At 40.0% G+C, this 20,467-nt stretch overlaps 1 protein-coding gene across 1 annotated transcript in view; it reads right to left on the minus strand.

The window, feature by feature from the left end:
* Window positions 1-20,222, minus strand: part of LOC138045599 (tetratricopeptide repeat protein 28-like) — a 91,299-nt gene extending 71,077 nt beyond the window's left edge. Inside the window, exons 1-3 of the mRNA XM_068892155.1 lie at window positions 20,093-20,222; window positions 19,451-19,521; window positions 14,553-16,733 (exon numbers count right to left, since the gene is read on the minus strand). Coding sequence (XP_068748256.1) covers window positions 14,553-16,665 — 2,113 coding nt within the window. The 5' untranslated portion in view covers window positions 16,666-16,733; window positions 19,451-19,521; window positions 20,093-20,222. The remainder of the gene's footprint in view (window positions 1-14,552; window positions 16,734-19,450; window positions 19,522-20,092) is intronic.
* Window positions 20,223-20,467: the final 245 nt, after the last annotated feature.

The raw sequence follows: 20,467 nt of genomic DNA on the forward strand, positions 1-20,467 counted from the left end.
TTGTGTTGTCAATTGGCAGTCCTGTGTTTGAAGCCATGTTTTACGGTGAGCTAGCGGACGTTAGTGACTCCATTGAACTGCCCGATTGCGAATTTGAGAGTTTGTTGGAGTTTTTGCGCTTCATTTACAGCGATGAAGTCAACTTGAGCCGAAGTAATGTGATGGGAGTGTTGTACTTGGCGAAAAAATATATGGTACCGACACTGGCCGGGAAATGCACGGAATATTTGCAAAATCATGTGGATCCATCGAACGTTTTCAATATTCTAACAACGGCTGAAAAGTATGGGGAGAAAAAGCTGGTGTCTCGTTGCTGGGAAGTGGTCGACAGACACACACAAGTGGCTGTGAAGGCTGATGGATTTACGATAATCGAGAAGTCCTTACTTGAAGCACTAGTCATAAGGGATTCACTGAGTGTCAAAGAGGTGGACTTGTTTCGAGCTGTTAATTCGTGGGCAACGAAAAATTGCAAAAAGCTAGGCCTACCATCTGATGGTACAATGAAACGAAAGGTTCTTGGTGAACGAATTGTGAAATCGATACGTTTTCCAGTAATGAAACAAGACGAATTTGCAGCAGTTGTTCTCGAGTCTGAAATTCTAACACCAGATGAAGTGATCACTTTTTTCAAGTTTTTCAGTTCAACATTGACTTCTTCTGTGGGATTTCCCCAAATAAAAAGACCAGGTATCATTCATCGGTGCGGCGGCTTCGAATCTTTATCCCTTGATAGGTGGTTATTTGGAAGTGGGTACACAGACCCCCTAAGCTTATTGTTGACATAAACATCACGTTGTCTCTTAGTTAGTTCCATCTCTTTCCAGGCGATCCCACAAAAATGTCAAGGACGCGGCAAACAATATGTCTTCATTACCAAAGACATGCACGACATTTTACAACGGGGAATATTTTGTCTCATTTGCTCAAGGCTATCGTCAGCCAAGAGTAAAGTACTGAATATTGGAAGTGCATGATTTGTACAATGTGCTTCCTCTTTAAGTTTGAACCTGATACACCAGTTAATCTCTGAGAAAGTATGCTTTGAAAATTCGACATTTGGAAAAAAATGTGTGGTTGCCACCCAAGGTTTTGATGGCCAATAACTGGGCGAGGCTCGTTATCGAACCAAAAGGCTTACAGTGCGACGCACCTTACCGTGGCCACCTAAGAAAGTTTTTTAAAACTTATACGCCAATCAGGGTGTGCGAATTTGATTGACAGTCAACCCTCCTTGCCAGGTTCGCACGGTTGTACGTTGAACACCATTGCATGGGTTGTTGAGTTGACGTACTTACACGTAGTTGTCAAATGTGAAAGTTTGTTGGGTGGCCACGGTAAGGCGCGTTGCACTGTAAAACAAGTTCTTTTACCTTTTGAAGTCAATTTGTAAATGGCATGATGCCTTTCGTGAGCACACTCGTATTTTAATGAAACAAAATGTGAGCAATGGCGTCAACAAATATCCCCTTATTCCCCTAACACTTGCACTTTACACTTGTTCATGCTCATGTATGATGATAGCCTATAGTTGCTTGTCAACGGGCGAAAGGACAATTTTAGCTGCGCTTTTCCCCGTTGCCAAAACAGTAGTTTAATTTATCATCCTTCTCACCTGAGCATTTCAAACATCATTGGTCAGTGGCAATACATGAATGATATTCAAATTCCCAAGGAGATTTATCGGCCCAGCTGTTAGAATCAAGCATCATTTGATCTGCAATTTGTGTAAGTATGGTCGTCCTCCATTTCTTTAGTGACGCGTTTTGAAAAAAAACGGAAAAGAAACACAAATACAATTGCGACGTATCCTAGCAGCAGGCGAATCCTTTAGACCTTATTTTTTTAGTCCCCAGAAAGCAAAGCAAGAAAATAAGGAAGCACCAATGCATGTCAAAGATTATTTCAAAACCAACATAAAAGCCTTCTTTGAAGGCCATTTCCGAGTTCATGTCTGCATCATCTTCAAAGCGAGTAAGTGCGAAGTTTTTGTGATGGTAATTAATTCTACTTTACATATGAAATATTATAAATTTGAGTAAAACATTTCTTCGAATATCTACCCCATGAAAATCGCTCAGACCTAAAACTTTGCGAGACTGTTTGAATATTTATCTTCTTTTATCTCTTTGATTCTTGACTTTATTTGTTGAATGGTTTTGATGATGGTGTGACAGTGAAAACCGGCAATAAAGGGGAGGCAGACCTGAATTCGGAAATGGCTTATTCGCTACTTTCACATTGAATTTTCCCCATAATACACATTGTTTGTCCCCCAAGAATCCATGATAAAATTACCTATCCATACCATAAATTTAAAATAGCATTTAATTAGAGCAGGAATTACAACGACACTCGTCCTTGCTCAACTTAAGTTTGGCCACAAAATTCTTAAGGTTTGGGGCCTCCCTAACATGCAAAGATATATTGTTCCAGAGGCGGCACGCAATATACGAAAAAAATCTGTGTTTAAAACTAGTATTGGGGGCCGGCTGATCGAGTCTGCTACCATTGCCCTGAAGATTGTAAGCACAGTTTTTGATTCTAAACATATTACTTATATAATTGGGGTAGCCTTTGTACACAAGTGTCAGAGCTTGGACCAGGCGCCTATGCTTAATGGAATCTAAATTATACTGCAACAAGATCTGCTCGTAACTAATAGACTTAGGTAGATTGAAGAGAGTTCTAAGTACGCAATAATTGGCATTTTCGATTAATTCCTATTAGAAGAGGACTACAATAGTCAAAATGAGGTAGAATGTACGACTTATATAGTTTGACCGCAGTGTCATTATCAATAAAATTCCTAATTCTGCGCAAGGCGGCTATCTTTGCATGAATTTTACTAAGAACCAATTTAATATGTGAGGAAAAAGTGAGCTTATTGTCAATCGTCACTCCCAGCAACTTAAGTTCATCGATAGAATATTATTTGACTTTATTAAGGTGAGCTCATAATTATACTTGGATTTGCCAACAATCATTGCCTGCGTCTTTGTGGCATTCATGGTGAGGTAGTTATCTTAAAGCCAATTTGATAATCTCGCCAGGTCACTATTGATGTAGAATTCCAAGGTCGCAGGTGAGTTACTAGCAGCATAACCGGTTGTGTCATCTGCGTAGAGCCTCAATTTCATATTCTTGGTAATACGGGTTATGTCATTAATATATAGATATATATATTAATCAAAAGCGGTCCCAGAAGAGATCCTTGCGGGAGACCACATTGGACTACACGCCAGTTGGAATAAGCGTTCTCTATTTTGACTCGTTGCTTACGATTGATAAGGTAAGAGCGGATCAATTGAATGGAGTGGTCCAGAAGCCCATATGCCACTAACTTTATTATCAGGAGGCAGTGGCATATAGTGTCAAACGCCTTACGTAGATCTATAGACACCGCAGAGACTGTTTAAGACTGTTCCGTAAATACCATGGAAACCTATAGGTTTTGTTACCTCTTAAACAACGGTTAGCGCTTAACGTCGGTGCTTAAAGTGCTCCTAATCTCAAATATTTATCTTTAATCAGCTAAATATTCCACATTCATAAAGAATGTTCTACCATTTTCCCATAAGTCAGCAAAAATGGCCACAATTTTGACCCACGACCGAGCTGAAAGAGGTATAGTTCTATTCTTTGAACATGAATTTTCAAGATTCATGTTCAAAGAACATGAATTCTCTAATTTTTAGAGATAGCTCATTATGCAATGCCCTTTCAAGTAATATGTCAACTGTGACGAGTGAGAGTGTTTCATCAGGGGTTCCAAACACCGAGAAACAGATGAAAGCACGACACTGTAGGCGAAGTGCTTTTATTCTTTCGAGGTGTAATGAAATGATCTTTTGTTTTATCAGACAAGTGATAGTAATTTGTAAAGGAAATGAATATTCAATATTTGGGTGAGTTTAAAGGGTAGAACTTTTGAATAAATTTTCATAATATGGTGTGATGGAGAACGAGCTAGTCAAAATCAGTTATTTGAAATTTAGAGTGGGCACCAATTAAACAAATTTATTACATTACCCAATGGTTTGAGTTCTGCACCAAGAATCTTTACTAAACTCATGAAACCAGTGTACTCCACATTGCGAACCAGAGGCCACATTTCAAGTGGTTATCTCGATGACAGTTTCTTACTTGGTGATACCCCTGATCAATGCAAGGCGAATATAAACGATACCTTCACTCCTTTTGGTGACCTGGGCTTTAATGTGTCAAGGGAAAAATCAATCACCCACCCAACCCAGGCAGGCTATAGAACATCTAGGGTTTGTATTGAACTCTATTAACATGACAGTGACTCTCCTTAAGGAAATTTACAATCAGATAATGTTACCACAGTGGCATTCATTAACAATATGGTGGGTACACATTCTACGGCATGTAACAAGGTTGCTCGAGACATTTGACTGTGGTGTATTGAAAAGAAGATTTGGCTAAGTGCTACACCCATTCCTGGAATTCAAAATGAAACTGCAGACAGACTTCGTCGAAATTTTCAGAATAGAACTGAATGGCAGCTACAACCAAGTGTTTTCAAATTGTTAACAAAGTAATGGGGAAGACCTGAGATAGATTTATTTGCCTCAAGGCATGATTATCAAATTAAGCCTTTTGTCTCAGGGCGTGCAGACCCCGATGGCTATGCAACTGATGCAATGTGTTTGAGCGGGAGACTGAGATAAATATGTTAATATTTTCCCTCCTTTCACCATGCTGTACAGCGTTCTTCAAAAGTTGCAGGAAGATCAGGCCAGAGCCTTAGTTATAGCACCACTGTGGAGAACGCAAGTTTGGTTACCACAGATGTGTCAAATATTAATCAGCCAGCCAGTACCTCTACCGAAGGAGGCCTCCCTTCTCCAGTTACCACACGACAGGACCAAACAGCACCCTCTGTGGCCCAAACTTCAACGGATGGCATGTTTCTTGTCAGGACGAGACTCAGACAACAAAACATTTCAGCGAGAGCTTGGGACATCATCATGGAATCATGGAGGACTGGCACCACCATACAGAACAGAGTGTATTTGGATAAGTGGAAGAACTTTGTCAGAACAACACATGCAAATCCCATTCATCCAACTGTAGCCGATGTTATTAATTTTTTGACACACTTTTATGATATTGGAAACAGCTATTCATCCATTAACACTGCCCGATCTGCATTATCTGCAGCAGTAGACATTGCGGATAGCCCTTGCACAGTGGGTGAACACCCCCTGATAAAGAGATTTGTCAAAGCAGCTTTCTAGTCCAGGCCACCACTTCCGAGATATCAGTCAATATGGGACGTATCCAAAGTTCTGGACCTCCTTAAAACTTGGAGCCCTGCAAAGACTCTGAAATTGAAATACACCTTATTCCAAAATGGCCGCCATTTTAGTATTCTTTTGTTTCCATGCAAATTGGCCCTTATGACCTCGCTTTCAAACGTAATATTCAAAAGAATATTTAGCCTTGAACGAGGCCATAAGGGTCAATTTGCATGGAAACAAAAGAATACTAAAATGGCGGCCATTTTGGAATAAGGTGTATTGTTGACTCTTAAGTTAGTTATGTCGTGTATATTGGTTACTGGCCAAAGGTGTCAATCAGTTCATTTAATGGACATCCAACAGATGTCTAAAGGGAAGTCCTCATACAAGTTTCACGTTGACAAATTAGTAAAGCAGTCTGGACCAGGGAAACCACAACCAGTGCTTATTTTGCCTTCACATCCTGTTGATAAAAGCTTGTGTGTAATGACATACTTAACGAAGTATTTGATAAGAACAGAACCAGTTCGTAGCTCTGAACACACCAGATTATTTCAGGCTTAGTTATAGTAAGCCACACCAGCCAGTTTCCCAAAGTACGATTTCAAGTTGGGTCAAAACGGTCATGATGAAATCAGGTATAGACACTGTACACTTCAAGCCACACAGTACACGTGCAGCCTCTACTTCAGCTGCCTTTAGGAAAGGTGTACCTCTAGAAACTATAATGGCTGCTGCAGGATGGTCCGCAGAATGTACTTTTTGCTACTTACTACAAGAAAGATGTAACCGAGGACAATAACTATGGACAATCCATTGTGAATTGCTCTGTTTAATTTCTACTTTAAGATGTCATTGTTAAGCTACAATAAACCTATTGTTTTGTTGTACAGTTGTACAGTTGTTCATTACTGTGACTTGCTATGGCCCGTGTGCTTTGAAGTCTCTCGGGATCTCGAATATGTATGCATATGCAAATGAGGAGATTAAAATTAAACAAGCCTTACTTGTGAGGTAAAGTTTGATTAAAATTCCACCCTAAATACGGGGTTCCCTACCCAGAGGGGTTTATGAACATACATGGCCACTGTCTTTAAAGGATGAGCTTCACCACGCATGCGCTTTCTCACGTGCATCAATGAGGAGATAGAATTCCAATCAAACTTCACCTTACAGGTAAGGTAAAGGCTTGTTTAATTTTTAAGTTATTCTTATTTGAATAAATTACATACTTCAACTTGCATTTATTAGGTTCTGCTTACGGCGTAGCTAGCTACGCAGAACTTTGTTCGAGTGGCAGGGTATTCTCTTTCACCATACTCGATGTTATGACGTCATAGTGGGTATTTCGTTGCTCTTGCGCTAAAGCCCACTCTTCAAAGAGTCAATTGTTATGCATACAACCTCATGCAACACTGTGCCTCTTGTTTGTTTGTGCAAGCTGACGCTTTTGAGCACACATCTTTGGTTTCGTTTTTCTCGAGAACGAAACATTTACCTACTACAACATTCCCGAACTAGGTTCGACCAGTTATGTAACACGCTGGAACGCCTGCTGAAACTTGTTTTGCAGCGCCATTGCACATAATTTTCAGCTAAAAGTTTCAATGTGTTACAGCGGCTTTTTCCCGTGGCTCGTTTCCGCTTATAGATCCCGCTTATAGCCCCAAAGTTATAAGCTCACCCAAAACCCCTTACGAATTGTGTAAGCCAGAGTTTTAAAACCGGAATTTTACAAATTTCTTATCATTTCTGGCGAGCGGGCCTTAAAAGGTCGGGACTAATCTGTTTTCGCTTTTGCATGCCGGAAGCGTGATGATCAGTCAGCAAACTCTGCCACAATAATAACTGCCAAACTGCCATTTTATTTTCGTGTGGGTCAGAGACCGAGAAGAGAATGAGCGCCAAAGGTCGAGGCAGAAACTTTTCTACAAACTAGTTATACTAGTTAGCAAATCTTGGAGGTGACGTACTCTTAACTGTTTCTCTTCCCGAAAAACACGTGTTGGTGTCTTCCAGCTCTGGGAGTGAAAGTGAACTTGGACTTAACGAGAGAAAATGCATCCACTCTGACTCTGACTCCGAGGATAATGAGGCTCTGTGGCTAAGCCCGTTAAGGTCGCTAAGTTCACCAAAACCGTTCAAAAGTCTATCTCTGGCTTTCTCAGTAATGGTGAAAGTAAAGTGGTTGATATCAAATGAAACCATGTTGTCTCGCAGTGATTTGCGCAAAATTATATTGCGTCAAGAAGCCTGAAAAAGTTTCAGGACTTCAACGGGATTTGAACCCGCGACCTCGCGATACCGGTGCAATGCTCTAACCAACTGAGCTATGAAGCCGCTGACGTTGGGAGCTGGTCACTTCTGAGTTCACAACTTCCCGTGATAAGTAATTATGAGTTATATTGTACTGCGGAATCGCACCGGTATCGCGAGGTCGCGAGTTCGCGGGTTCAAATCCCGTTGAAGTCCTGAAAAGTTTTCAGGCTTCTTGACGCAATAGAAATTTGCGCTCATCACTGCGAGACAACATGGTCTCATTTGATTTCATACCCGCAGTACAATATATGATGTATTTCGTATATATCTTTCACTCATAATTACTTATCACCGGAAGTTGTGAACTCAGAAGTGACCAGCTCCTAACGTCATTGGCTATACGAAGATGCGCTCGACTTAGCAGGGCTTGACCCACTGTATGTTCGTAGGATGGATTCGTGCAAGTCGTTTGTCATTAAGGCTAAAGAAGTTCTCAGAGTTTTTTATTCGCCCACTGTCGTGGAGCACGATCGTAATCTCCGTTCAGGGAACAAATCTGTTTACACAAATTTAGGCCGCACAGCTCGTCTTAATAACTTTGTTACTGTTAAATACCAATGCTAGATATGTTTGCTGTCTCTGACCTTTCCTGTAATTCAGGTTTATACCTGCTATTGGATACATTAAACGATTGATTGGTTGATTGATTGATTGATTCATAGCTCAATTGGTTAGAGCATCGCACCGGTATCGCGAGTTCGCGGGTTCAAATCCCGTTGAAGTCCTGAAAAGTTTTCAGGCTTCTTGACGCAATAGAAATTTGCGCTCATCACTGCGAGACAACATGGTCTCATTTGATTTCATACCCGCAGTACAATATATGATGTATTTCATATATATCTTTCACTCATAAAGTGGTTGATCTTCTGTTAAAAATAAGGAAGTTTTAACGGACGCGTACTCTTTGAATTATACAAAATACTAAGCATGTTTATCGGACATTTGTACTCTAGCAAAACAGCGACAGCGACAACTGTATTGCAGCGAAAAAACGACAGCGACATTTGTCTCTACCCAAATCACAGGTAGCCCAAGCTCGATATACGTGTATTTTTACTTTACTATATTATGCAAGAGTAGAAAAATAAGGATTTGTATGGGGAAAATGGTTTTCGTCAAAATTCAAAAAAATATTTACAATTTTAAATTAAAAATAGCTTACCTTGGTTCAGTCTTTTGTTTCTTTGTCTCTGGTACAGTTTCTGGGTCGATTAAGAGGGATTTAGGTGGTTTTTGGTTCCTCTTCTTTTCCCACTATATATTCTTTACCAAAGGTTGGGCACCGACACCAAGCCGCCGAATGGATTCAGGGAAAGGGCCATAAAGTCTTCGATCGCCTCGAAATTTCACGTAAATGACGGACGATACCTCCGCTGCCCATTCGTCTTCTTCATTTGAGCTGCTTGTACACTGAGAAGGAATTAAGGGCAGCCAAACTGTGCAAACATTTGCGTCGAAAGCCATCGAATTCGGCTTTTACTTGTTGGAAGACTAAGCTTAAGACAGCTGGAAGAACGCTTAGCGATCCGCGATTGGCCAATGAGCACAGTGGTGACCAATCGTGAGTCATGGCTGTTTGCAACTTTGTTTGTGCTTTAAAGGCTTTTTTTGCAAAAAGACATCAAAACTTGCGTTGGTACGTTTTGGTGAAAGAAACAAGTCTTTTTGGCGTATCGTGCTCCTTATGTGAACCGCTTTTGGAGCCACAGGTAGCCACTCCTATCACTGGTGATTTTAGTGGTGGCTTTCGACTTTTTTATTTAATCTGTATAACTATGGCTTTTAACACCCGATGAACGAAGCGCTCGTTACCGTAGCGAGGGGCGTAAATGGTTCACCGCGGGGCTTTCGCTGTTAACAGCGCTTTGTAGCACAGGAAACTATGACGTGTAAATGCGTCTTCCCTTATTTTCCGCATTCCAGACCACAACGTCATTTTGGACAGCTCCCAAGCCGACAACGCTCTCATCTGGATTGAGAGCGTTCGTGGCGATGGTGGGTATCACTGTGTTTACTATTCTTGGAACTATGATGTGTGTAATACACTTCAAACGAAAAGTACGATTGCAAAGAGCTCGTTTGGCAGAGGTATGCAATTATCACGACATTAAATACGTTTTGCTTAAAGCATGACAAGTAAAAGATTAATGATCTTTTTCTTGGAATTTGCTGCCATCATAAAAAGTATTCAGACTAATGCGCTCATTTATGCTTGAAATGTGAAGTTGGAGTGCACGTTTGTAAATTTTCTAATTCCGGGGCTACTTAAAACTGTTGTAGAAAAAACTTACCCTTGCAATCTACAGCAAGTACTTTTGAAGGGGTTATCCCCCTCCCCACCCCCATCCGCAAACAAGACAAAAGCAAAGCAAAAAGTGAAATTGTCATATTGGCATCCCAAACAAATCCTTTATTGTTGTAGCATACTTCATTATGACTACTTAACTTTTCCACACTTTGTTTGTTTGTGGCTGAACTTAATACTGTTTGTTTTTTTATGTTTACGCCAAGACGAAAAGAAATCACTGCTTCTATGGACGGAGTAGCAATTGAGAAATACATGTAAACCTTTTGAAACCAGGGCTTTGTCTTTTCTTTTGGATAGTAGCCATACCAAAGCTATCGAAAAGGGGAGACCCTTGAAAGGAGACCCTTTTAAAATCGGTGCCCATCCCTTTACAAACTTATTTTGTATTGCGTTTGGAAGACACATGTTTATGCATTTTGTAAAACTGAGCATATTTCTGATTTCTAATAAACTTATATGATAAGCAAATGGAGAGTGAGTTGTCTTATCCAACGTTAGATGGTTTCCTTACTTACTTGACCCATAAAGGCGCTGTTACACTCAGCAATTTTTTGAGCAACTTGTCTCTCAATTTTGTTTCGACAAGAGTTCTCAAACTGCAAAGCTATTCGCTTGGCGGTTGTTACATTGGGCAACGTTTCCTGGAATCTGTCTGGCTTTCGATGATCTCATGAGGTTAAAGGAACATTTCACTGGGTGATGACGCAAGGCAAATTTCACAGCACGCATTGCTTGAAACCTTCGTTGCCAATTTGCGTAAACCAATGCGCAAAGTAGCAATGGATTTTACTTTCCGCGAAGGGTTTTGCAATTTGTCTCACCTTGTTTTTGGCAGTGGTAGTGTGCAGCTTGCAACTTGTCTCGCTATTGCATGAAAAATCGTAAAATGCAACAGAGCCTTACATTAAATTAGGGTTTCAGTTTAAAACGTAAGTTAAACATTCGGTTGCGTTACGTGACCCGGATATCCGAATACCATCAGTTTTACCCTTGCGACGGAAATGGTCTAAATTAAAGGCCATAGTATAGGCTGCCTGTAGCCTTTTGTTCCCTTGAGGTTCAAACCAACACTTTCGACCAACATATATCATATATCATATATCTTTCTTTTCCCTCGGATTTTAGAGTAGCTTGGTGTAGCTAATGTCTCCGAGCATTTACCCTCCCAACTATGATACACCACAGAAGACAGACCACAACACCGGGAACTACATGCCCTGTTCTTTGCGACATGTGTGTGGGTTCTTTTACGTCCCACAGGATTATGAACGTTGAAGGGTTATGAGACGGGGCCTACGGTTTATCGTCCTTATCCGAGAAGACTAGAGAGTCTAACCATTTGCAAATGTAATTACAAAGGGAGCACTTTGTCCTCAGTTATTTAAAGACCCTGAGTGATGGTCCGGCGGAGTCAACCAACTGAGCCACCGGTGCGCGGTAACTGTACTATTTGGAAGGATTGAATCTACCCCAACTGTTTCACATAACATCAAATGTTATGGTACCAAATGAAACACCAATCATTTCTTGACATGGTGTGCTCATTAATAGGACCTAAAAGTTTATCATAGCAACGAAAAAGCCTTCTTAAAAAAAATGCCCTATATTTTGTCTTAAAAAGGTGAACCCCATTTTTTATTGCTCAAAAGTGGTTAGCAGGCTAAGATAAAATTCTCTGCAAAGGTATAAAAAATTCACTGCAGCGGATTCAGAGCCACCTTAAAAACTGCTATAAATCTGCTCCAGAGAATTTTTTCTAACTTTCCAGCGGATTTGTTAGTTCCCTAACTATTATTCCAAGAATTGAACTACTTTCGAATGCAAACACATTCTTTCACTTTGCTTAAAAACAACACCGATAACTCGAGGGAGTAAGCCTTATGAAGAATTTGGAAATTTATTAAGAAAAGAAAAACGTCATCTTTATTGCTGATGATTTCATTCATTTGTTATACAGAAAAACAGGAAAAAAAAATTCACCCGTCGTTTCCCTTCTATTTTGTGATCGTTGAATGTTGCAAATGTCACGTCTCTTTTACTTATCACGGTAAAAGTCTGATGTTAAGGGTGATCAGCAAAAGTGTTCTTTTTTTCTCTTCCTTCAAAACTGGCTTACACTCATACAATATAAACAGTTTCAAAGAAGTAAATAAAACATCATTTTTAGCAACTCAACTATAGCACTGTGATTTTGATCGCCATTGGAGCAACACTGACTGTTGAAGTTATATGAGAAACGAAATATCAAAATAACGAGTGAAACTAGCATTTTACTGAAGATCTAAGTTTTCTGCGGTAATTTCACTTACAGAAATCTCAGTCTGTTGGTTTAGTTAACGCAGTAAACTTCTACTAAGCCTTTGGAGCTTGTTGTAATGGCATAACCATGATTGTTAACCTATTCTACTATTTTTACAAGTTCGGCAATCACTGAAGCGTTAGGCCGTGCTAGGTAATCTTCTAGCACCCTTAACATCGATTCTGGAAAAACAAAAACAAAAAATAAAATCAGCTCTAAATATAGCTGGTTCTTTCGAGCATACAAAATGCGCCGATGCGAATGGCTACGTGCAGGACGATGCTGTCCTCGAATTCCTTACAAAAGATGACGTTTAGAGATCTATGGGAGAAGGGAAACACCAAAAGAGATATCACTAGGTGATAAAATGAACCATCTCCACCACTTAACAAAAAGCCAGAAAAGGCTGAACGAAAACAGTTTAAATGTGCTACTGTGCATGCGTGATAAGAATGTAAAAATCACATTTGTGACAAAAGTGTGTTAGAGGAAACTTTGAATTGTTTACACTGCAAAGCCAAAATCATAGACAAAACTGTTGGGAAGGTTAGCACTTTTGACGTCTTCGTTCCTTCTCTACCCTCCCCCCTCATCCCCTCATTCAATGTTGCGCAAAACTGAATGGTTTTTGGTGGGAAATTGTTGAGTTACCTTCCAACGTTGAATAGGTGGGAGGGATCTGTGTAAGAGAAGGTGAAACTGTTTCTTTTGCGCTTTAACAGAAGCGGGTCGAAGTACATACAGCTCTGGTGTGGTTCATTTACATAACCTTCCCAACTACTTTTGTCTATTGTTGCATCTCGTTATCATGTTATCTTAGGCCTATTTGATTCCTATCGTCAATTTTCCAATTTGAAAGTATTCTTGTTTCCTGAGTTAAACTCGAACTTCACTTACCATTGTTTTGGAAATTCCAGCGTGACATCATCGCCAACCAGCACAAATGGCGCCCAGTGCTTTATAGCGCAATACTGCTTTGACTCTCGGAAAGATTTCATTGCTTGTTGAAGAGCTGCACTTGCGCTTTTTCCATCTACCAGATGCTGGTAGAAGCTCCTCATGAACAGCAACGTTACTTCGTCATCAATTGCCCAGAGTGACACCAAAACAGACCGAGCTCCAGCACACAGGAAAGCCCTTGCAATTCCCACCACTCCCTCAGACTTCACTTCTCCCCGGCCACTGTGACAACAGCTCAGCACAACTAGCCTTGCTCGGAGAGAAATTGTCTGAACATCCGACATTTTCAAAATGAAGTCTTACTCTTTGGGGATTTGCGATTTCCGTTCGTTATTTGGGGCTAAAGCAATTTCTCCTGTTTTATGGCATCCATGTGCTGCAATGTGAACTAAAGCAACTGATTTCATACTTTTTAGCACCTCAGCTTTCGTGGCACTTTTTCCAGTCAGCGGTGTTGTTTGCAGAAGTTGTCCAATCATCTCTACTTCTTGTTTTGCGCAGAGAAGCTGTTCCAAAATGGGTTCCCCTTTCTTGTTAGTAACTTCTTTCAACCACGGATCACCTACAAGCAGTGCGCCAGTCTTACTGTGGAAATCTTCAGGTGCACCAACGATGACATTAAAAGCGGTCAACGAGGGAATGGTGCGGATCCTGATGGATTCACTTAATGCAGAATATGGAGCCAAGCAAAATGGTCCATCGGGAACAACGATTAACTCATTTCCTTGGAGCAAGTCTGCAATTGGCCCAAGTAAGACATCATACAACGGTTGTAAAGAGTTAACGGAGGATGAAGATGGTAGAACTGTTTTCTCACTGATAGGTTTCTTGCTGCAAGACAGGTCATTGCGTAGTGGATCCAAAGAACGATTCTCGCATCTGACACCATCCCCTGCGCCAATCCCTTTCAAAATAGTTTCCATCAACAAATCAGCACTTCCATTTGCGATTTCGCTTTGTCGAAAGCTGATCTTGCTGTCTTTTCTCAGCACCCAAAACGTGATCTTGTTCTCGTCAAGTGCCACAAAAACGGCTTGTGAAGGTAAAAGCTCTAATGCAGCTGTAAGAGTTTGATTCGGAGCAAGTGCAGAAAATGACTGAGAGTAAATGCCGTATTGATTTTGCAAAATGTCCATCAGAGCCTGTGCTCGACCTTTCTCAGCAGCATACAAAGCTTCTTCAATCTCTCCATTCTTCAAAAGTGTCCTCCACAGAGCAGTGTATGACACGCGATAAGAATCACGAAAAGTTACTTTTAATTCATCTTCTGACTTCAGACTATGCCTTGTTTCATCAAAATGTTTTATACTTGAACGATAACAACTGAGTGCATTAATCAAGGAACCCAACAATTCATGATCATGACCTTGCGAATACCACGCGATTCCCTCTCCTAGACAGTTTCCAATTTCCTTGAAAATACTAAGACTGTGTTCATGGTAATCCATGGCTTCCTTGAAATAACCTAGATTGCATAAGGCATTTCCCAGATTTAAATACGCTGATCCCTCCCCAGCCCTATTACCTACTTCTTTAGCAATACTAAGATGTTTTTCGTAGTACTCAATGGCTTGTTTAAAATTACCAAGACTAAGATAGGCATTTCCCAGTTTTCCATAGGCTGATCCCTCCCCAGCCCTGTTACCTACTTCTTTAGCAATACTAAGATGTTTTTCGTAGTACTCAATGGCTTGTTTAAAATTACCCAGAGGAAGATACGCACTTCCCAGATTTCCATAGGCTGATCCCTCCCCAGCCCTGTTACCTACTTCTTTAGCAATACTAAGATGTTTTTCGTAGTACTCAATGGCTTGTTTAAAATTACCTAGACTAAGATAGCCATTTCCCAGATTTCCATAGGCTGATCCCTCCCCAGCCCTTTCACCTACTTCTTTAGCAATACTAAGATGTTTTTCGTAGTACTCAATGGCTTGTTTAAAATTACCTAGACTAAGATAGGCATTTCCAAGATTTCCATAGGCTGATCCCTCCCCAGCCCTATTACCTACTTCTTTTGCAATACTAAGATGTTTTTCGTAGTACTCAATGGCTTGTTTAAAATTACCTAGACTAAGATAGGCATTTCCCAGATTTCCATAGGCTGATCCCTCCCCAGCCCTATTACCTACTTCTTTTGCAATACTAAGATGTTTTTCGTAGTACTCAATGGCTTGTTTAAAATTACCTAGACTAAGATAGGCATTTCCCAGATTTCCATAGGCTGATCCCTCCCCAGCCCTTTCACCTACTTCTTTAGCAATACTAAGATGTTTTTCGTAGTACTCAATGGCTTGTTTAAAATTACCTAGACTAAGATAGGCATTTCCCAGATTTCCATAGGCTGATCCCTCCCCAGCCCTTTCACCTACTTCTTTAGCAATACTAAGATGTTTTTCGTAGTACTCAATGGCCTGTTTAAAACTACCTAGACTAAGATAGGCATTTCCCAGATTTCCATAGGCTGATCCCTCCCCATCCCTATTACCTACTTCTTTAGCAATACTAAGATCTTTTTCGTAGTACTCAATGGCTTGTTTAAAATTACCTAGACTAAGATAGGCATTTCCCAGATTTCCATAGGTTGATCCCTCCCCAGCCCTATTACCTACTTCTTTAGCAATACTAAGATCTTTTTCGTAGTACTCAATGGCTTGTTTAAAATTACCTAGACTAAGATAGGCATTTCCCAGATTTCCATAGGTTGATCCCTCCCCAGCCCTATTACCTACTTCTTTAGCAATACTAAGATGTTTTTCGTAGTACTCAATGGCTTGTTTAAAATTACCTAGACTAAGATAGGCATTTCCCAGATTTCCATAGGCTGATCCCTCCCCAGCCCTATTACCTACTTCTTTAGCAATACTAAGATCTTTTTCGTAGTACTCAATGGCTTTTTTAAAATTACTTAGATTGCGATAGGCGTTTCCCAGATTTCCACAGGCTGATCCCTCCCCAGCTCTGTTACCTACTTCTTTAGCAATACTAAGATGTTTTTCGTAGTACTCAATGGCTTGTTTAAAATAACCTAGACTAAGATAACCATTTCCCAGATTTCCATAGGCTGATCCCTCCCCACCCCTGTTACCTACTTCTTTAGCAATACTAAGATGTTTTTCGTAGTACTCAATGGCTTGTTTAAAATTACCTAGACTAAGATAGGCATTTCCCAGATTTCCATAGGCTGATCCCTCCCCAGCCCTATTACCTACTTCTTTAGCAATACTAAGATCTTTTTCGTAGTACTCAATGGCTTGTTTAAAATTACCTATTCCAAAATACGCAATTCCCAGATTTCCATAGGTTGATCCCTCCTCCGCCCTGCAGCCTATTTCTATGAAAATAGGTAATGCTTGTGCATAATTTTTTATGGCCTGTTGATAATCAGGTAGGTTGAGGTAAGCACCACCGAGATGAAAATGAGCCCTTCCTTCACGATCCCTGTCTTCTACACTTATCGCAATGGCAAGCTCTAGCATTCGCTGCTCTACAGCTTCTAACTTCCCATCTACCATTCTTTAATAACTAAATGACAATTAAAACTTCCTCGATGAGATGATCCAATGTCAAATCAAGGATGAACCTGGAAGGAAAGAAAGATAAAGACGCTTGATGTTTAATGTGGTTTTTAGCTTCGAGACGAAAACGTTTTTCCCGCCCTATTCTCTCCCAGGGTGGCTAGGTAAGGGGTGGTATCAACGACTTAACACGGCGGATTTGCCCTCACCTTTGCGGGAAATAAATCACAATTCTAGATAAAATAATTCATTTGTTTTGTTAGCGAATAAACGGCCACGATTGTGACAAGCAGAGCTGCACCTTGGAGTTCAAGTAACAGAGCGAAAAGCATAAAGTAATAAAAGGTTATGGATGACTGCAGCTTACCAATAACTCCAAATGACACTCTTTTTTTTTTTCACAAGTCAACCACTGAGCAAAACAGTTCTGCTTTACTTGCTTAATCATCAAACAAATAAAATAAAATAACTCATATCGAGTTCGGCAGTTGCAAAATTTAGCATAGCGTTGCCAATGAAAACCGAGTGAGCCAGAATGCTAGCACAATAGTGAACTAACGCTTTGGAAAGAACAAGAGCTTTATATATTGCTTCTTAAATCTTTACGCATTCATGCCACCTTGTTTTGCATTTGACTTACTAATTGCTATATGACAAAACGCGTTTCATTTAATCGGATGTCTAATCGCCACTCATGACTAAAAACCCACCACAATGACAACTTGAGCAAAGAAGAAATTAAGGAGAGGACTCCTCATATTATGTCCTGTTCATTTATTGGATCATAGATGACTGGGTGTTCACAATAATTTACAAATGCACGCAAGGATCAGCGGTTCATTGAGCACGTTAGAAAATTTATTTATCAGCTATTGGAGCTTTAAAATTACAAACTGTGAAACATCATAAGTCCATCACATTTGAAAAAGGACTTGCATTGCGTTTGGGTAAGAACATGATCCTTTATGTTCGAATCCTTTTTGACGGGCAAGGGGTGGAGGCATTAAGGTCTATTAGAGACTGCAAACCCCCCCCCCCCCCCTCCCTTAAAGCTGGAAGGAAAAAAAGATAAAGACGCTTGATATCTAATCTGCTTTCTAATACATTGTTGACGCATGCATGATATAGACTAAACTTATTCATGTTATTTAGCAATTATTGAATGAGGGTGAGTAGGATATGAAGAATTCTGCGGGTCGAGAAGGGTGTTATCCACAAAGGCCGAAGGCCGAGGTGGATAACATCCTCCGAGATCTTCAGAATTCTTCATATTCTACGAAAGCCGAATTCAATAATTGCTTTATTATTCATTCAAAATAGTTTCCTCGCTCAAACTTCTAAACGTACCCGCAGCCATTTTTCTGCTCAACAAAAATAACACAATCTTGTCCCCAGTTTTTTTCGGTCAACGGTTCAATAATTTGCAGCGGACTGCACCTTTGACGTCATTTTGACGTCATCGGTTCAATAATCTGCAGCGGGCTGCACTTTTGACATCATTGATTCAATATGACGAAGTTTCTTTTCAAATTTGGTGAACAGCAGCTGGTTATGGTGAATTATGCGTGTGATTTTAACCAATCAGAAACGGGGAAATATTTTGAATGAATAATAAAGTCAGGTATTTGTGGATGCCTTGGTTGTGAATAACACATATCCTCTAGTTTGTCTTTTCGGCTTAAATGTAAGAGAAACCCCCCCCCCCCCCCCCCCTCCCCTTCCTCCCCAATAAAATCGTCCCTAAGTGGATGGTAATGCATCGCAACAGAGGACTTAAGGTAGTTGAAGAGAGCTGAAAGAAAGATTTTGCTACCCAATGCAGGAGTGGTATCGATAAGGCGGGATAGTGAACTGTCATGAGAAAAGAATATCGACAATTAAATAGTCATGTATCGATGGAGTTTTCGAATAAGATAAAAAAAAGGAAGAAAATGTGAGATAAAAACCAAAGTTTACCACGAAACAGGACTTAAGCTAATATCGATCAACGATTTACTTCTCCACTGATGAAAAAGGTATACTTCAAGTGCTACCATGACTAAAAAATCAATTCTCCTTTTTCTTTGGATTTCAAAAGTGTGTTAACTAAACACGAAGTGACCCAAGTTTTAAGCCTTGATTTCAAAAAGACACCTGTTTATTTTAAATAGAATTTTCCTATTTAATGGTCCGCCATTACCAGCTTTGAAATATTTGAGAGAGCTAGATCGAGGAGAAAATATATCGTCAAAGACTCATGAATTTAAGAATGCAATGGGTGTGTACGAGGCTTAATTAATATGCAGCACCGGAGTTTCGGGCTTTCAGACTTTTAAACTAGTGTTTTGCATATAAAATGAACTGCTTTTAAGCTGTTGAGTAAATGATGTCACTATCCCTAGATCCAACCCTCTGAGGTCCCATCGGTCAGTTTTGAACGTGAGTATTGGCCCACTGTGAAATCCAAATTTATACTCAAAGTAAACAGCCTTTGGATAAATATCGAAGCTCAAAATGTTGCCAGTGAGGCGTTAAGCAAACACACTGAAAATCTGAAGAAAAAAGGAACTGACTTTTTGATTATAGTAGTACTTTAACTGTAACGCGCCTAAAACTTTTGTTCAATTCAAACAGGCGTTACGGTTGTTTTGAAAGCCTGCAGTCCCAGGATATTGTTTATTCGCTCTGAATTTTAATCACAGCCGTTGTCGAACCAGTATAGTCAAGCACACAGTGCTAGTTTCAATACTCTTGAAGTATTAAAGTATTTACAATCATTAGGACGAACTTGAAAATTACTGACCTTTTTTCCTGAGTCACTCAGAAAGACACAGCATAGTAATTAGAGCGCGACCAAAGAACGAAATCTGCAGTCTGATTTTAAAAAAAGGTGGAAAAAAGAAACACGAATAACAAAATGGAAATACTCTTTTTTCTTGGAATGATCCGTGCCTCACAAATTACTTTCTTTGCCTCAATGTACTAGAAACATACACTTAGGTTCCGTTCCTTTGTCACAGTGTGAAACTAATACAGAACATTTAGCATGAATTAAACTTAAAAAAAAATATATATAACAAGCTGTAACCCTAACCAAAACGCACGCATTTTTTATCTTTAAATCGAGTTCTAAGATATAGTGATATAGTGACACGAATATTTTTTGGTAAGCTTAGCAAACAGAAGAGCATCTTTTGAGCCAACCTGGCCCCGGTTGTTCGAAGGGTGAATAGCGCTATCCACTGGATAAATCACTATCCACTGGATAACTCAATCGGTTTTGCTAGTGTTTATCCGCTAGATAGTGATTTATCCGGTGTATAGCGCTATCCACCTTTTGAACAACCGAGGCCAGATCTCGATTAACAATCTGACCATAAATGCTTTGTTTCAAAGTAGCGATGTTCGGATAGAATTGATTGCTCCTATTGAGCACTTAACTTACCTTTTGCAAATAATTTAAAAAAATGCGTTTAAACAATTCAGAGATTACAGCAGAACAAGAAAACAGCAGTTTGGAAGAATTGTGCTTACTGGGCGAAGGCACGGAAAGTGATTTGTTGAGTTGCAGTTTTGAATATATATAGCGAAAATCATTCTATTATCAGCTCTGTGATATCACGTTGTTTTGACTCCTGCATGATCACCGATCACAAATAAACGGAAAATGAAATTACGCCCGGTAAAGATAAAAGAAAAAAGTCTTCGGCTTTAAGAATACCCGACGAATTAGATATGAGCCTTACTGACAGTAAAGATGCACATCTAGCTAAACCAGCAGGCTTATTTATTCTGCTCTCAGAGCTTTAAGGCAGGGGAA

Source organism: Montipora capricornis, chromosome 4 (genome assembly GCF_036669925.1).
Source record: "Montipora capricornis isolate CH-2021 chromosome 4, ASM3666992v2, whole genome shotgun sequence".
Classification (NCBI taxonomy): Eukaryota; Metazoa; Cnidaria; class Anthozoa; order Scleractinia; family Acroporidae; genus Montipora; species Montipora capricornis.